The sequence below is a fragment of the Typopeltis vanoorti genome, chromosome 11, assembly GCF_054136105.1.
Source record: "Typopeltis vanoorti isolate ZY-2024b chromosome 11, IOZ_Tvanoo_1.0, whole genome shotgun sequence".
In the NCBI taxonomy this organism is placed as follows: Eukaryota; Metazoa; Arthropoda; class Arachnida; order Uropygi; family Thelyphonidae; genus Typopeltis; species Typopeltis vanoorti.
In genome coordinates, this window is record NC_143559.1 from 76,993,651 (window position 1) to 77,013,112 (window position 19,462).

Sequence of the window (19,462 nt, forward strand, 5' to 3'; positions counted from 1 at the left end):
TGTGTGTGTGTGTGTGTGTGTTATGGACTGAATTATTTCTGTGTGATTATAATGATTCTTTACATTTTAATTTTGGCAGCTGAACCATTTCTTCAAAAAAATCCGCCCTATACAAAAATAGACCCAGTGTCCCATATAACACAAATTATTGATGTAAGTTGGAATACAAAAATTTGAACCCTGTCCCAGGTAAAGAAACTATAAATAACTTCCTTTTTAAATACTTAATTTTGAAGCATCATCTGCTGAGACATTGGTTATAAAATGTGGGGGGGAAGAGATACAAATATATCACAGGCCCTGCATTAAATGCATTTGACAACATGAACCATAAGTACAGAAATAATATTAATCTATTATTAATTCTGCATTTTTCAGTATTTTGTATTTTCTACATTGTGCATGGAATCTTCACAGAACGCTCTGATGAAATCCTTGTTTTTATCTTCAGTACTGGAATTGTACTAGTGTACTGCATTGCAAACTATTTTACCAGTAAAGAATCTAAATCAGGTCATAATCACGTTATAAAATTGGTAAGTTCACTTATATGCAATAAATATAAACAAATGAGCAAAATAATATTTTACGTATGACTGTTTTTGATTAAGATCATCAGAATCCTGATATGTTGCCTCAAGATGTTGTCAGGATACTATGATAGTACTGTATTACATTTAGTTTATATCATTACAAACTTCATAAAATTCCTGTCATGTACCGTCAAGGGGTATATAGGATATGATAGTACTACATGAAAAATTTACATCATTACTAGCTTCCTATCTACAATTTTCCTCCAAATCAGTCTGTTACTTGTCAAGACTCCAACATTATCAGATCTTACATTTCTATTGTCTAAGGCACTTTTTACTGTATCAATCCACCTATATCTTGATCTTCCTCTGAGTCATTTTCCTGCCAATCTGGCGGAGAACAATTCTTTTGCTAATCTTTCCTCGCCCATTCTTCTGTTTAAATGGCCATACCACCTGAGATTACCCCTGCTAATGCATTCCTGACAATGTCAAGTTCTTTCCTAATATCCTCATTTTTAATATGATATTGCCACTGATGCCATCTGTTCATGCCCCTAGTCTTTCTCAGGACTCTCATATCTGCAGTCTCTGTTCATTGATCAAGTGTTTTACTTCTGACCCAGCTCTCAGCTCCATAAGTTAAAACTGGTTTGAACCTGTCTTGTATACAGCTAATTTAGTGTTCCGACTAATTTCTCTCTTATTCCATATGAATTTATTCAATTGACTTCCTACCATACCAGCTTTGTTGATTCTGTTGTCTATTTCCAAATTTAATTTACCATCTTCACTAAAAATCTTGCCTAAGTAGCTGAAATGGTTTACTTGTTCTATAGGTTCACAATGCAGTTGACATTTTCAGTGATTCTGCCTATTTTCATTGTCTTGTTATTGCTGACCTTCATACCATATCTATTACGGTTATTCGATGTAGTCAGTGAATCTTGCAAACTTGTAGCGGATTTATTCAGAAGTATAACATCATCTGCATAAAGCAAAGAGCTGACGTTAACATCTCCAATTTTGATATCAGGTTTAATACTACTTTCCTTCATAATGTGATCCATATAAATGATGAATAACAGAAGGGATAATGTATATCCTTGTCTGATACCAGATTTAAAATTAAACCATCTTGCTGTACTTTCTTCAATTCAGTTCTAACTGCTGACTTACAACTCAAATAAAGACTAAGTATTGTTTGCATAATGCCCCATTGACACCTTACAACTGTAGCATTTTGAATAGTTTCTCTCTTGGCACCTTGTCTTTTCCTATGCCTTTTCCAGATCTACAAAACTTAAATACAGATCTTTGTTACATTCCCATGATTTCTTAACTATTTGTCGTAAAGTGAAAATCTGATTCTGACAGCTTCTATTTGGCCTGAATGTAGCTTATTCTTCACCAATCTTCCTTCCTTAGTACTTCTCAACTGTTTCTCAAGCATACTTGCATATATCTTACTAGGGACACTCAGTAGGGAAATATTGCTAATTCTCACATTCAGTTTTATTTCTCTTTTTATATATGGGTACTATGAGTACTATACTCCAATCATCTGGAATTTGTCCATCTGTCTGGGCCTTCTGAACTATGCAGTGCAGCCACTGCAAGACTTCATCATCATCAAATTCCTGCCATGTACCCTCAAGGGGTGTACAGGATATGATAGTACTACATAAAAAAATTACATCATTATTAATTTCCTATCTATAATTTTCCTCCAAATCAGTCTGTTACTTGTCAAGACTCCAACATTATCAGATCTTATATTTCTATCGTCTAAAGCACTTTGTACAGTATCAATCCACCTATATCTTGACTGGTAATTAGTTTACGGAATTAACAACGCATATAAAGTATATTAATTAAAGGTAACTTTAATGAATAACTTCTATATTTCGGCAATGTCACATTGCCATCTTCAGGAACATAAAGATATGGTATGTGCACTCAGGAACTAACACAAAGCAAATGAGGAAGAAAGCAAGAAACTAATATTGTTCCTAAAATCCTAATGGTGCCCTCTTGTGGGCTAATTTGGTAGTCTTGGCAGTTGGGTTGAAGTTCTCATAATGAAAGTCTCCCAAATTTGGGGCAGTTTCATGCACCCAAATTTGTTGAGGTTAGGAACGTTTTTTAGAGCTGCTGAAGATTCTTTGAATAATCTTTCATATTTAAACTTGCTGCAATGAATTATTTTTGTTTTCTTCCAAAGAATTTTATGGTGGGTATCCAAGGCATGGTCTGCCAGCCCAGAGCGGCTGTACTGGTGAAACCGGATGTAGTCTTGCTGTTCTGAAATCCTGATATTTGTTGTTCTGCCTGTTTGACCAAAGTAGGACAATTTGCAGCTGCAAGGGACCTGGTATACACCAGGTAGGTCTAGGGGAAGTGGTTGGTCTTTGGTAGAGCGGTTAAGGGATGCCAACTTTTTATATGGTCTGTAACAGGAAGTAAGGTCATAGTTTTTGAGGATATTGGTTATTTTCTCAGAGGTGCCCTGGATGTAGGGGATGGTGATAGACTTGGTGTAATCTTTATTGTGGAGGGGGGTTGTGGTTTACAGGTTTTAGTATTTTTTGGGGTTATAGCCATTGGCTAAGAAAGTGTTGAGGATGTGGTTTAGTTCAATAGTCAGTGCCTTGTCATCTGAGCAGATTAATTTTGCCCTGTTATATAGTGTTTTTATCACCCCATATTGTTGTGAGGGGGGGTTGGTGGGATAGCTGGTGAATGTATCTGCCAGTATGAATGGGTTTTCTGTAAACGGAGAAAACCAAAGATTCATCAAGCTGGCGGGTGATTAAAGTGTCTAGGAAGGGGAGGGTGTTGTTTTCCTCTTTTTCTAAGGTGAACTGGACTCTGGGGTGTTGGTTGTTTAAGTGTGCTAGGAAGGAGTGGAGCGTGTCTGAGCCATGTGGCCAAATAGCAAACACATCATCCACATAACGAAGCCAAATAGTGGGTTTTTGTTGGGCGGAGTTTAAGGCTTTCTCTTCAAATTTCTCTATAAAGAAATTGGCCAAGGGTGGGGAAAGTGGTGAACCCATGGCTGTCTCCTCTATCTGTTTGTAGAACTTTCCTTGCCAAACGAAATAGCCTGAGTTCATTGTGAACTGAAATAGGGCTGAGATATCGGGAGGAAACTTGGCTTGGATGAGCTCAAGGGTTTCTTTGAGTGGGACATTAGTGAATAGGGAGGAGACGTAAAAACTGACCATTATGTCAGTGTGTTGGAGTGTGAGGTTTTCTATACTGGCTTTAAAGTGGGCTGAGTTTTTTTTTTTTTATGTGTGATGGTGTGTTGCCAGTGTAGTGTGTGAGCGTTTTGGCTAAATGTTTGGCTAATTTATATGTGGGGGAATCAATGCCATCCACTATGGGATGTAATGGCACATTTTGTTTATGTATTTTTGGGAGTCCATATAATCGGGGGGGGGTCTAGAGTTATAAGCTTTAAGTTTGTTGGTGACTTCCACAGGCCAAGAAGTGACTTTCTTAAGGAGTCTGTGGATAGTTCTAATCTGAGAGCTGGTCGGATTATATTCAATGGGGAGGTAAGTAGTACGGTCTAGTACTAAAGAATTTAGCTTACCTTTTGTAGTCTTTTTGATCGAGTACCACAGTGGCGCTTCCCTTATCAGCTTTGGTGATTACTATTTTTTTGTTGTTTTTCAATTCTTGTAGGGCTGTATATTCGTTTTTGGATAAGTTGGATTTTGGAGGTTTGGCTTTGGTGAGAACACCGACTACATCCAGTCTCACGTTGTTGGCGATATGGTTAGGCAGGTTGCGAATTCCACGCTCTATTTGGATCATGATTTCTTCAGCAGGTATCCTTTTAGGAGCTAGGGCGAAATTGTGACCACGTGAAAGTGCTGTGAATGCTTCAGGCTTTAAAACTGCCGACGAGAGGTTGACTACAGTGTTGAGTGGTGGCTGAGGTATGGAAGTAGAAGTCTTTGTCAGATTTTCGTATTTTTTCACGTGCCGACTACGTATTTTTTCGAATTCCTTTCTTGCCGATGCGTTTTAGGAACGTCAGACGATTTATCGTCTGACGTTCCTAAAACGCTGCCGGGATAACAAAGTGATCCCTAATTGTGTCAAATTGAAGCACCGTTTCACTTCCGAGAAAGCTTTACGCATTTATAACCGCACTAGCTTCGCCCTGTTAAGAGAACAAATTACCGCGATGCGCGTTTTCCTTGCTGATGAAAACAAAACCTTACGGGTGCTAGAGGAAGAACTGTCGAATACACTCGGCCTTGATCTATGGTCTATACTTCATGACATCTCATGCGCATCGGCAAGAAAGGAATTCGAAAAAATACGTAGTCGGCACCTGAAAAAATACGAAAATCTGACAAAGACTTCTACTTCCATACCTCAGCCACCACTCAACACTGTAGTCAACCTCTCGTCGGCAGTTTTAAAGCCTGAAGCACTAACAGCACTTTCATGTGGTCACAATTTTGCCCTAGCTCCTAAAAGGATACCTGCTGAAGAAATCATGATCCAAATAGAGCGTGGAATTCGCAACCTGCCTAACCATATCGCCAACAACGTGAGACTGGTTGTAGTCGGTGTTCTCACCAAAGCCAAACCTCCAAAATCCAACTTATCCAAAAACGAATATACAGCCTTACAAGAATTGAAAAACAACAAAAAAATAGTAATCGCCAAAGCTGATAAGGGAAGCGCTACTGTGGTACTCGATCAAAAAGACTACAAAGGTAAGCTAAATTCTTTAGTACTAGACCGTACTACTTACCTCCCCATTGAATATAATCCGACCAGCTCTCAGATTAGAACTATCCACAGACTCCTTAAGAAAGTCACTTCTTGGCCTGTGGAAGTCACCAACAAACTTAAACCTTATAACTCTAGACCCCCTCCCCCCCGATTATATGGACTCCCAAAAATACATAAACAAAATGTGCCATTATGTCCCATAGTGGATGGCATTGATTCCCCCACATATAAATTAGCCAAACATTTAGCCAAAATGCTCACACACTACACTGGCAACACACCATCACACATAAAAAAAAAAAAAAAAAAAAAAAAAAACTCAGCCCACTTTAAAGCCAGTATAGAAAACCTCACATTCCAACACACTGACATAATGGTCAGTTTTTACGTCTCCTCCCTATTCACTAATGTCCCACTCAAAGAAACCCTTGAGGTCATCCAAGCCAAGTTTCCTCCCGATATCTCAGCCCTATTTCAGTTCACAATGAACTCGGGCTATTTCGTTTGGCAAGGAAAGTTCTACAAACAGATAGAGGGGACAGCCATGGGTTCACTACTTTTTCCCACCCTTGGCCAATTTCGTTATGGAGACATTTGAAGAGAAAGCCTTAAACTCCGCCCCACAAAAACCCACTATTTGGCTTCGTTATGTGGATGATGTGTTTGCTATTTGGCCACATGGCTCAGACACACTCCACTCCTTCCTAACACACTTAAACAACCAACATCCCAGAATCCAGTTCACCTTAGAAAAAGAGGAAAACAACACCCTCCTCTTCCTAGACACTTTAATCACCCACCAGCTTGATGGATCTTTGGTTTTCTCTGTTTACAGAAAACCCACCCATACTGGCAGATACATTCACCAGCAATTCCCACCCTCCTCACAACAATATGGGGTTATAAAAACACTATATAACAGGGCAAAATTAATCTGCTCAGATGACAAGGCCCTGACTATTGAACTAAACCACATCCTCGACACTTTCTTAGCCAATGGCTATAACCCCAAAAAATACTAAAACCTGTAAACCACAACCCCCCCCCCCCTCCACAATAAAGATTACACCAAGTCTATCACCATCCCCTACATCCAGGGCACCTCTGAGAAAATAACCAATATCCTCAAAAAATATGACGTTACTTCCTGTTACAGACCATATAAAAAGTTGGCATCCCTTATCCGCTCTACCAAAGACCAACCACTTCCCCTAGACCTACCTGGTGTATACCAGGTCCCTTGCAGCTGCAAATTGTCCTACTTTGGTCAAACAGGCAGAACAACAAATATCAGGATTTCAGAACAGCAAGACTACATCCGGTTTCACCAGTACAGCCGCTCTGGGCTGGCAGACCATGCCTTGGATACCCACCATAAAATTCGTTGGAAGAAAACAAAAATAATTCATCGCAGCAAGTTTAAATACGAAAGATTATTCAAAGAATCTTCAGCAGCTCTAAAAAAACGTTCCTAACCTCAACAAATTTGGGTGCATGAAACTGCCCCAAATTTGGGAGACTTTCATTATGAGAACTTCAGCGCAACTGCCAAGACTACCAAATTAGCCCACAAGAGCGCACCATTAGGACTTTAGGAACAATATTAGTTTCTTGCTTTCTTCTTCATTTGCTTTGTGTTAGTTCCTGAGTGCACATACCATATCTTTATGTTCCTGAAGATGGCAATGTGACATTGCCGAAATATAGAAGTTATTCATTAAAGTTACCTTTAATTAATATACTTTATATGCGTTGTTAATTCCGTAAACTAATTACCAGTTATGTCTAACCAACATATAAGTCTTACTACCAGAATCACCAATATCTTGGTCTTCCTCTAGGTCGTTTTGCTGCCACCCTGGCAGAGAACACTTGTTTAGCTAATCTTTCCTCGCCCATTCTGTTCAAGTGACCATACCACCTGAGATTAGCTCTACTAACACATTCCTGGATGCTGCCAATGTCAACTTCTTACCTAATATCCTCGTTTTTAATATGATATTGCCATTGATGCCATCTGTTCACGCCTATAATCTTTCTCAGGACTCTCATATCTGTGGTCTCTAGTCTTTGGTCAAGTGTTTTACTTCTGACCCAGCTCTCAGATCCATAAGTTAAAACTGGTTTGAACACTGTCTTGTACACAGCTAATTTAGTGTTCTGACTAATTTCTCTCTTATTCCATATGAATTTATTGAATTGACTTCCCACCATACCAGCTTTGCTGATTCTGTTGTCTATTTCTATTTTTAATTTACCATCTTCAGTAAAAATCGTAACTAAATAGCTGAAATGTTTTACTTGTTCCACAGGTTTTCCATTCACAACACAGTTGACATTTTCAATGATTCTGCCTATTTTCATTGTCTTTGTCTTTTTATTGCTGACCTTCATACCATATCTATTACAGCAGCTAATCAATTTAGTCAGATAATCTTGCAGACTTGTAGCAGATTTATTTAGAAGTATAACATCATCTGCATAAAGCAAAGAGCTGACATTAACATTTTGATATCTTTCCTTCATAATGTGATCCATATAGATAATGAATAACAGAGGGGATAATGTACATCCTTGTCTCACACCAGATTTAACATTAAACAATCTTCCTGTACTTCCTTCGATTCTAACTGCTGACTTACAACTCAAATAAAGACTAAGTATTGCTTGATATAATGCCCCATTGACACCATATAACTGCAGCATATTGAATAGCTTCTCTCTTGGCACCTTGTCATTGCCTTTTCCAGATCGACAAAGCTTAAATACATATCTTTGTTATATTCCCATGCTTTCTCGACTATTTGTCGTAAAGTAAAGATCTTATCCTGACAGCCTCTATTTGGCCTGATTCCAGCTTGTTCTTCACCAAGCTTTTCTTCCACAATTCTTCTCAACCGTTTCTCAAGTATACTTGCATAGATCTTGCCAGGAACACTCAGTAGGGAAATACCTCTGTAATTTTCACATTCAGTTTTATTTCCCTTTTTATATATGGGTACTATGAGAGCTCTACTCCAATCATCGGTAATTCGTCCCTCTGTCCAAGCTTTCTGAACTATGCAGTGCAGCCACTGTAAGACTCTTATACCACCATACTTCAGCATTTCTGGTCGAATATCATCTATTCCAGCTGCCTTTACACATTTCAAGCCTTTGATGGCTTTTTCTACTTCAAGTATGGATATGGATTCCTGACTGCATGCCTGGTCAGTGTTTTTTACCACTGTGCTGTCATCACTGCTTGTTTCATTTAGCAGTTTTTCAAAGTAATTACTCCATACTTCAAGGATATCTTTTTTTCTCCAGTTTTCATATCACCTTTATCATTTCTAACTCCTTTTACAGCACTCTTTCGTCCATTCCTAAGCTTCTTCAACAACCTCCAGAATATTTTGCCACCTTCTTGATATTTATTTTCTATATTTTTGCCAAAGTACTCCCATGACTTTTGTTTAGCTAGTTTTACACAGTGTTTAGCATTCTTGCATTTGTCTCTGTATTCTCTAAGAGCACAAGCTGTCTTATTTGCCAGGAACTTTTTATATGCTTTCTTCTTTTCCTTCACTGCCTCTTTAACTTCCTGTGTCCACCAGGGAGTTCTGATTTTTTTTATCCTTGCAGACAACCTCACCACATGCATCTCTGGCAGAATCAATCAATGTTTTCTTCAGAGTTTGCCACTGAATCTCCAAGGTTTGATTCCTGTTCTCAAACTCTTTCATTTTTTCTTCAATAATCTTTGTGTATTTTAGTCTACAGTTCACATCTGAGAGCTGCTCAAGTTTTATTCGCTTTAAAACTTTCTTACATGTTATTCTTTTCAATATGAAATTTAATTTTATCCTGCTCAAGACTAAATAGTGATCACTTCCAATTTCAAATCCTCTGTACACTCTGGTGTCCTGCGCCAGGGAGAAAATATCACTATCAACAATAACAGTCAGTGAGACTTTTCTTATTCCTTTAAAACTTTTTTTTTTGCATGGCCCATTCTCTGATTATAAACAAGTGTATCATCATTTGATCTAGTCTTCATAAAACTCTGAAAAGCTTTTTTTTTTTTTTTAATTTGACTGCTTCTTTGACTCTTTCATTTCACCAGCATGTTTCTTTTCCTTTTCTTCTGTAGTGAGTTTAGTTAAAAAGAAAAACTATATTTTGTAGGAATGAAGTGTAGCTGTTAAAGGAAATGGTAGGAAACAATAGAAGAAATGACAAATTGTACATTGACAACAGAACAATAATTATGTATTAGCAGGAACTCATAAGCATGTGGTGCATTGCTAAATGAATTTTAAGTTCAATAAAACTAATATTTTTTTATTTTATTTAATTCAAGAATAATACATGTAATCATTATAAAAGTCAAGCACTAAATGTGTATGTTATGAGCTAGTTGAATATATCATAATTCTCACAGAATTAAATATGGTTGCAATGTGTTAAAATGAATTAGGAATATTTCTTAAATAATATCACTTTTCATTGGTTTTAGGTTTTCCTCCCTATCAGAGTCTCCTTTCCTCCTCCATGTCATGTCACAAATTTTTTAAAATAACAACAAAAACACCTCAATTTTTTTTTCTTTTAATTTCCACATACCATATTTATTCAAATATAACTTGCCCTCGCGTATATCTTGCATCCAGATTTTACTTTATGAAAAAAGAAATTAAAAAGTTTTGCATATAGTTTGCACACGAAAAAAGTTTAAAACTTTAAGAAATAGATAGTGAATGTTGTTATGGCACTTTCAGATATTTTGGAATTCATTTGAAGAGAATCAGCATTTCAACTTAATAATCATCGGCTTGCCTTTTGTCGTTGAGCTGCATGATCTTTTGTTAATACCCACACCAATCATATGCATTGAGATGGAAGCAACCAGTAGAGGAAAGGTGGGAGCGAGAGCATTGACTTCTACTCTATCTTAATTGCACTGGGTGAATTAAGAGATCATCATTAGAACTGCTGTGCAACTGGATTTTGGGAGCTTGGGACATGATTTTGCCAGAAATCATGTCCCAAGTGTGCAATATATTTGATCACTTCATCACGCAATTCAAATATGTTGCGTGATGAAGGTGAGCAGATGATCACGTAATGTTGATAATTCAAATTTAAATACATTCATTTTATAAATGTAAGCATTTATAAATTATAATGGATATTGATGATTTAATTATAAACATCAATTTAGATGTTTTCTGAAAATTCCCGCATATATCTTGCACCACGTTTTTTAAACTTTAATTCTGGAGAAAAGATGAGAGTTAATACTAGTAAATACGGTATGTAAATTTATAATTTAGATTCTTGTTTATTCCTTTATATAAGTGATAAGAAAACAAAGTTTACATAATATGTAAATTTAGTTGCTCCATTTTTGTAGCTTTAGTGATTGTGATTATTGAACTTAACTATGTTCTTTTTCACATTCAACCATTTTAATATCTTGTTTTAGATAATCATTAGGTTCATTTAAAAAATCAACCAGGTTTTTTAATCTTAAAAGTTTAAATTTCTAAGAAAATGCTTCAACTTTGTGGCATGATTTTATTCTATTTTATTCTTGATTTTATTTTGATTATTTCCTGAAGAATGTAACATTTTTTAACATAATTCCTTATGCACACATGAACATCTCTTTAGCTTTAAACTCAATAGATTTATGTAACTAGAATCAGTATGTTCAACAGTAGCTATCTCACAGGCAAAACAATTAGGACACACAAAAAAAAAAAAAATAGCCTTTTTTTTTTTTTTTTTTTTTTAAGTTAATGCTATTTTTCAGATGATTCACAAAGAGTTTATCTGCATAAGCACTTCAGTTTTAAATACTGTGTTTAGTTAGTTTTTGCTAGAAGCAACTCATCATTTAGCAGTTTGCTTTCGCTTACTTGAAGCATTCGTCAAATGCAAATATCTTAAGTACTACATCATTAAGTATGCATTGTCACTAGCTTTTTGAGTAAAACATTTCTTCTAAATTAATGTGTTATTTGTCTGGACTTTACTATTGTCAGGACTTTCGTATCTTGTATTCCTATCTTCTAGGGCAGAGGTCGGCAACACAGTGCCCGTGGGCGTCATGGTGCCCGCAGTGAATTTTTAGTGCGCCCAGAGAAATTATTGTAAGCTGCTTTGGAGCTCGCAGTAGATCACGGTAATTTTGCAGTGTAGATCGCAGTATATCTGAGAGATGCATTCATTACTAGTATGTGCTAAAATGCAAGAAAACGTAAAGAAAAAAACACTGCAAATATAATACATTATGGTACAAATTAAGTGAATATTGTATCCCACATTATTTCATAGCCGAATATAGAAACTACAAGAGTTTTGTGCTGAATATATAGAAACTAATAGTTTCGAGATGCAAGCATAAGTAGTGCCTTATGGGCAACTCTTAGTAAAAGTGGAGCAAGCTCCAGACGTCTTTCCTTAATATTTTCCATAAATGTAAAGCATATCTTGTAGAGGTCAGCAAATACTCAAACTGCTTATGATCAGAGGATCTCTAATCTTTTTCCTGAACTCGCATCTGAACTGACAGATACATGCTAATTGTTAACATCAATATTCTTTAACCGTTAAAGAATATTCATGTTAACAATTAGCATGTATCTTTCAGATCAGATGCGAGCACCTTGCTTTATCAATCATAATGACAAATGTATTTGTTTATTATGCAATAACAGTGTGGCTATTTCTAAAAAAAAAGTAATATGGAAAGACATTTCAAGACCATTCATGCCAATTGTAATTTTAAGTTTAATTATTTAAATCAGGAGGAGTTGGCAACGCAGCACCTGCGAGTGTTATGGTGCCCACAGTATTGCACCCTTCATATTAAAAGATTGCCGGCCACTGTTCTAGGGCATTGTTAATGCATACTTCCATTGGGTCTTTTTCCTGACATCAAAAACCTGTTTGTTAACCTTCTCTATCTTTCTCTCTCTACCCTATTCTATTTAATTCACCATGCCAATGTAGATTAGCTCTGCTCATATATTTTTGAATGTTAAATGTCAAGTTTCTTTCTGATATTTTCCATTTTAATGATTTTGTGACTGATGCCTTCTTTCACTCTCTTAATTTTTCTCAGAAGGTCTTTGATCAACTTATTTCAAATAAACAGCTGGTAAAATGGTTTGAAAAAGACTGTCTTGTAGATACTACTAGTTTAGTGTTTTGGTTATTCTCTCATTCTATAGAAATTTATTCATTTAGCTTCCCACCATACCAGCTTTGCTTATTCAGTTGGATATTTCTGTATTTAATATGCCATCTGCACTAAAAATCGTGCATAACAGCCCAGTTATTTTATTTCTTTTCTAGGTTCTCCATTGAGATTGCAGTTGAGTTGAATGTTTACAATTTTGATATAAGGTTTAATGCTACTTTCCTTCCTAATGTAGTCTATATAGATGTAGAGATAATTTTACTCCCTGGTCTTATATCTGATTTTACATCAAACCATTTTCTTGTACTACCTTCAATATCCCACTTACATTGTACAATTGTAGTGTTTTAAACATCTTTTTTCTCAGCACTTTGTCATATGCCTTCTCCAGATCTAGAACACTTAGAGATCCTTCTATTATTCCTACAATCTTAACTCTTTGTCTTAAAAATCAACTCTTACTTGGCCTAAATCCAGCTTGAAGTTCAAAGCAAGATAACTGGAGGAGTGTAGCTGCATGAAATTCTGAGAATTGATCAAAGTTTGTAACCCAGTTTGCAATCCTCACCTTCCTTATTGTGTGTCCCATTTATTAGGTATCCATCTGGATAGTGAAAAAACAAGAATGGCTGACAGTTTGGGATTTAGCATCGAGAAATTCCAAACATAAAATGTTTGGAATTTCTCGGTGAAAGTTCAATGTTTCTCGAATTTCTTTTATGTGGAAAGAAATTAATAAATACTGGTTTTATTTCTTTCTCTCTCTCTCTCTCTCTTTCTACCCTATTCTGTTTAATTGACCATACCATTATAGATTAGCTATGCTCGTATATTCTTGAATGTTAAGTGTCAAGTTTCTTTCTGTGCAGCAAAAAACTCACTGAAACTATATCAAAGTAATTCTGAGGTTTGAATGAATGAAAATGTTCTGTAGTGGCTTCCAAGGAATTGGATTGGTAAATATCAAATGATCTGAAATGTTATGAGCAATATGACAGAATATACAGTATTAGAGTCCAGAAAACAATAAAATTCTTCTTGAGCAAAGTTAATTGCCATTTTAGAATATCAAAACCTAAGTATTTTGTATAATACAATTTTTCAGTTCAAATATTTTAACAAAATTATTTAAAAATTTTCTCTTATCTTCAGTAACATCCAAATTTCTCAGCACACATAGCCATTTTTTTTTTCTTTTTCCAGAACAATTGATATGTATTGATCACATTGTGATGTGTGTTAAACTTGATATCAAAATTGGAGATATTAAGATCAGTTCTTTATTTTATGTAAATGTTATATCCCTAAATAAATCCAATGTAAGTTTCTGTCAACTCTTTAAATTGAATAAGAAATGTGAATTTGACTGTTAATTGCTCTTCATTCTCAAGGTATTTTACAAAATAATTTTTTCCAAGTTCTAAAATTCAGTTATTACAAAGAATTAGGAACAATGATTTTTTTTTAAAAAAAAATATTTAAAACAAGATGAAGTAAGAATGGTGTTAAAAAAAAAAGTTAGAAAGCATGCAAATTCTTCTCTCTGAAGTGAAGAATGCTAACATCATATGCCTCATTTTGAACAATTTTTTTTTCATTGGATGCCTTTGGGTGGTAGTGTTTTCCTTCCTTTAGGCAGCATTGCATAGCATAGTTGAAGTTTACTGTTTGGCTTCAAGAGTGTGAAGTGTGCAGTTATTTATTTATTTTTTAATTTTTTTTTTTTTATAAGGAGATATTGATAGACATGTAGAGGGAAATGTAACTATAAAGCATGCAAAATTAGTAAAAATTGCAGTTATTTTAGAAATTTGGGGTATAATTTTTTTTTAACAAAGGAATGTGGATAGGCATTTAGAAAAAAATGCAGTTAGAAAATATATGGAAAGTAATTTCATGCTTTCTCTAAATAAACGTTTAAATTCAGAGATAGTATGAAAATATTTTCCATATACAGGAAAACCCTGAAGTTACGTGGTAGGTGGGACCAACAAAAAGCACGTAAGTCGAATTCACGTAACTCTGGATATAATTTTGCATGCAATTTATATATGCAAACATACAAAATATTAGTTCATTGGGACCAAAGATTTACAAAAACACCTATATTTTTTAAGAAATATAATCATAATTGTAGTTTTTCGTACATAAAAAAATAAAGTAAAATAAAGTCCATGTCGATGGTTTCATAAAATCTAATAGATTCGTCTGATGGCATAATGTCTCTTTCTTGTCATGCAAAATTTCTTCATAGCAAGCCAGTGATTTTTTTATTCCTTGCCTTATGGCTACAATTCATTCTTTGTTAGAATCTATGTCCTCCAAAATCTGTAAACCTTTCTTAATTAAGCTGAGACCTTCTGTTAATTTTGCAATTGTCATGTGCTTTTCTGGTAGAACTGGATCTGAGGTTTCGGTCTCTTCAGTAGCGCTTTGCTCACGCATCTTTATGAGCTTGTCGATTGTAAGTTCCTTGTTATGTGAGTCTAACAGCTCCCTGACATCTTCACTGTCAACTTCTAAATCTAATTTCCTGGCAATGTTGATAACTTCTTCTATTGCCTCAGCAACTTGATCAGTTTCTGCCAACATTTCTGTTTCACATTTAAAAAAGGATGGACAAAGTTTTTTTCAGACACCATTCAAGGTTTTTGGGGAAATTTCACCCCAATAATCTCTGATAATCCTTACAGCATCTAAAACATTAATCTGTTTCCAAAACTCTTTAATAGACAGTTGCTCATTTTGCCTCATAGCTACATTCAGACTTGCAAATGAACGCAGTGTGTAGTACGCTTTGAATGTTTTGATAACTCCTTGGTCCATCAGTCGAAGTAAGCTGGCTGTATTTGGAGGCAAAAACACTTTTACACGTGGATCAAAATCAATTAAAGTTGCAGGAAGATGACTAGGTGCATTATCAATAATGAGCATAACTTGAAACGGAATTTTTTTTTAAACTGGCAATAACGTTCAACTTCAGGTATGAAGTGGTGACCAAACCAGTCTTCAAAAATAGAAGCTGTCAACCAAGCTTTAGAATTTGACTTCCAAATCATTGGCAAGCCAGCTTTAGATTTTTTTTTTTAGAGCTCTTGATTTTTGGAGCGATAAATTAAGAGAGGTTTTAACTTGCAATAGGCCACGGCATTTCCACCAAGCATTACTGTCAACTGGTTTTTGGAAGCCTTAAAGCCAGGAAACGTTTTTTCTTCATGTGCAATAAAAGTTCTCTTAGGCATCTTTTTCCAGATGCCTAAGAGAACTCAGGAAAAGAAGACATAGCCTCTTTATCAGTGCTTGCTGCCTCTCCACTCTCTGCAATGCTGTGCAAGTTACAGTGATTTTTAAATCGGTTGAACCAACCATTACTGGCCACGAAATTTTCTTCTTTGGCCGTTTCTCCAGCTTCTACTTTTAGCCTCTCAAAAATCAGCTTGGCTATATATTGTCGTTTGATCCACTGGACAATTTTTTTTTACTCTCACTTGATTGTTACACCATCATTTAAGCATCGTTTCCATCTCACCAATAATCCCATGACGTTTACGAATTATCCTTGAATTCAATGATTGGGCATTTTTCACAGCAGCGAGAATTCTATCTTTATCTTTTATGATTGTTCTTACTGTGGATTCCTGTAGATCGAACTTCTTTGCTAGCTCACAAATTTTCATTCCACCTTCAAAATCCTTAATAATGTTGAGTTTTGTTTCCAAAGTCAATGTTTTTCTTTTCTTGCCAGCTGTAGAAGAATTGGACTTGCTTCTTTTGGATGACATTATTTTTTTTTATGTGATAAAATTTTTATCAAGAACATAATATTAAACAATTGCAAGGTTTGTAGACTAGACTCCATTCATGTATGAATGGAGACCGCGTGAAATACGTCAGTGCTTGTTCACACCATGTGTGCCACTGGCGAATGCGGCTGGCGCCAGAAAGATATGACCAGTGGTGAAGTGGGATGGTAATATGTACATATAAGAAACTGCGTAACTCCGGATTCACGTAAGGCAGGGTATTACTGTATTTTCAAGTTGTATTTTGCTCTAAATGCCCATTCATATCCCCTTTTAAGAATAAAAAAAACCAATTTCATGCTTTCTAGTAGCTTATTTTAGTAACTTGCATGCTTTCTGTTCGTATCCTTCCAAATTCCTATTCATGTCATTTGTAAAAAAAAAAAAAAAAAAAAAAAAAAATTGAACTAATTGTGCTCTTCACACTTTACATGTAACTGTATGGCAAACATCTACGTCCCCACTGCATACCACCACTGTCCTAGGATTCCATGGTTGACCTAAAAGAGTGCAGTTTTTAAAGATCAGTATCTTTACCAAAAAAATAATCAGCAGCTAAAAAAAGTTGGCTGTTTATCATTTGTTTAATACATATTTTCTCGTTGTTTGTTAAAAAAACAAACAGACAAGTGATGCAATTACATTGAAAAGCATTATAGAGACTTCCAAGAATGCTCCAAGTATTTCAGAAGATTTTCCTTCTAAAAAAGAAACTTAAACATTGTGATACTTAAACAAGTTAATGTCATTGCAAGAAAAATATGAATGCTATTTATGATGCCAGCATTGTGCAGAAGGGATCAAGTTGTCTTTGAAATTACATAAATATAGAAATATTTATATTATTTATAAATATAACATGAGAATAGACACTCAATCATTGCTATGAATATATTGGTTCTAATTATCATTAAAAGAAAAACCTTATTTCCTCTTTTACACACTTTTCCTTAATATCAGATCCACCATATCCTCCGGCTAGCAGTTTCAGGAAAAAGAGGATATTGTGGATCTGATATCATAAGAATAATAAGGATAGGACTCTGGAGTGCTATGAAAAGTGGGCTAAGAGAGTGATCATAATGTGATGGTGAAATCAAATTACGAAAAGAAGTTAGCTAAAGAGGCCAGAGGAAATCTGAAAGAAAGAGCCATGGATGGATAACCTTTGTGAATGGTAGAAATGTGTCAGATACACAAGAATTAGTTGTTTAAGGGATCACTTCAGTAAGGTATTATATTCCAGGCAGACTCATTAGCTCTGTGGTATGTTGGGGCGGGGGGGGGGGGGTTTGGACAAAAAAATAGAGGTTAATATAAATAGTATTGAAGCTGTTACAAGAGCTTGGCTCAAATTCAGCTGTTGCACCACATAGATTACTGGCATGAGTTCTGCTGTGCTAAACAGCCAACAGTGGCACTGGCCTTGTTCAGCTGGAGTTCTAATACATTCAGGATCACTAATGAGTAGGAGGAAAACAATATAATTCTGCTATACAAGAGTGGAGATAAGGCTGATGCAGCAGCTAATTATAAGTATCTAGGTAGGCAACATTAGGATCCTCTATATAGGACAGCATGCTTTTGGAAAAGGTAGGCCTTTTATGTTCTGGTTATGTTCTATAATAGTGACAGCCTAGTTGGGTCAGGGGATTGAATACATCATGACAGTTCTGGATTTTACAAAGGCATTTGACAGGATTCCACACTAAGATTATTATACAGACTCATAGGTATGGATTTGCAATATGAACTTAATCTATAGATTGGAGCTTAACTGACCAACAGATATCAGAAAGGTTCAGATTCTATAAGGAGGAGAGTGACCATTGGTGTATGCCACAGAGTTCTGTACTTGAGTTGTTTAACAGCATATTAATCTCTCTCACAGAACTCTCTTCAGTTGGTCAGTTTCTACATGATTTCTTGTATAGATATTTTCGTGGTGCTGTTAAGCAGAACTAGTCTATTTCTGATAAACTACAAAATAAGTAGCAGCTACCCAACATCCTTTTACAGTTAAACTGCTGGCTCATCAAACCTGATACTACCAGTTATCTTTCATTCTATCTATCTCAGTTCTGTGGAACAGCCTTCACCATGAAATATTTCCCAAGGACCTACGATCTCCAGCTCTTTAAGAGGAACATCTAATAGATTTGCTTTGTTCTTGATTCCCTCCCTCCCCAACACATGCATGGCATTTATTTCCTGTGTGCCTTGCAGCACCTGTCTTCATGTGGGTGTGACACTCACACACAGAGAGAGAGGGAGATTATGAATAAGAGTTGAGATAGCATGAATACTTGTCTTCTTGCACCTGGTTTTATATCAAACCACCTTTTGTGCTTCTGACTTACAATTGAAGTATGATCTCTCTCTCTCTCTCTCTCTCTCTCTCTCTCTCTCTCTCTCTATATATATATATATATATATATATATATATATATATATATATATATATATATATAGCTCTGTATAATGTTCCATTTGCATCATATAATTGTAATGTTTTGAAAAGCTTTTATATTGAACCTTATATGCCTTTTTTATCCTATCCTTCTCATTCTGTCCCAGGATGGGTTGAGTGCCTCCCCTCCCCGAATGAGAGGCTTATGGCAAATCAATGCAGCCAGTTTGTCACTCCTCTGCTGTATCCCTCTCCCCAAGGGCAATATTCATGACTGTAATCTGTGTGTATTCACAGGGCTGGTTTGCTTGTTTTGGGAGATGAAAAACCTGTGTTTCTGGGTGAAAAACCCCCTACCTCCATATGAGGAGGTAGGTTTTTTTTTGCCAGATAACTCACCTTTCATCAAAAGAGACCAGATAAAGGTTCCTCTCATCACTGACAGGAATCGAACCCAGGTCTTTCCGACCAAAGGGCTTTGTCTATATCAACTGAGCTACAGAGGCTCATGCCTTTTCTAAATCTACAAAACTTAAACACAGATTCTTAGTATATTTTCATGCTTTCTCAACTTTATCTGAAAGTGAAAATATGATCCTGACAATGCTTTATTTGGATTGAAACCATCTTTTTCTTCTCTAAGTTTCTCTTTACAATTTTTCCTTTCCTTTTTTCAAGTTTGCTTGCATAAATGTTATCATAGATGGGTGCTATGAGAATTCTGTTCCAACCATCCAGTGTTTAACCTTCTGAATTATGC

General features: G+C 35.7%; 1 protein-coding gene across 1 annotated transcript in view; it reads left to right on the plus strand.

The window, feature by feature from the left end:
* The window catches only part of LOC150101763 (uncharacterized), a 159,718-nt gene that overhangs the window by 56,811 nt on the left and 83,445 nt on the right, over positions 1-19,462 (plus strand). Inside the window, exon 3 of the mRNA XM_090400450.1 lies at positions 379-536. Within this exon, the coding sequence (XP_090256576.1) occupies positions 379-536 (158 nt within the window). The remainder of the gene's footprint in view (positions 1-378; positions 537-19,462) is intronic.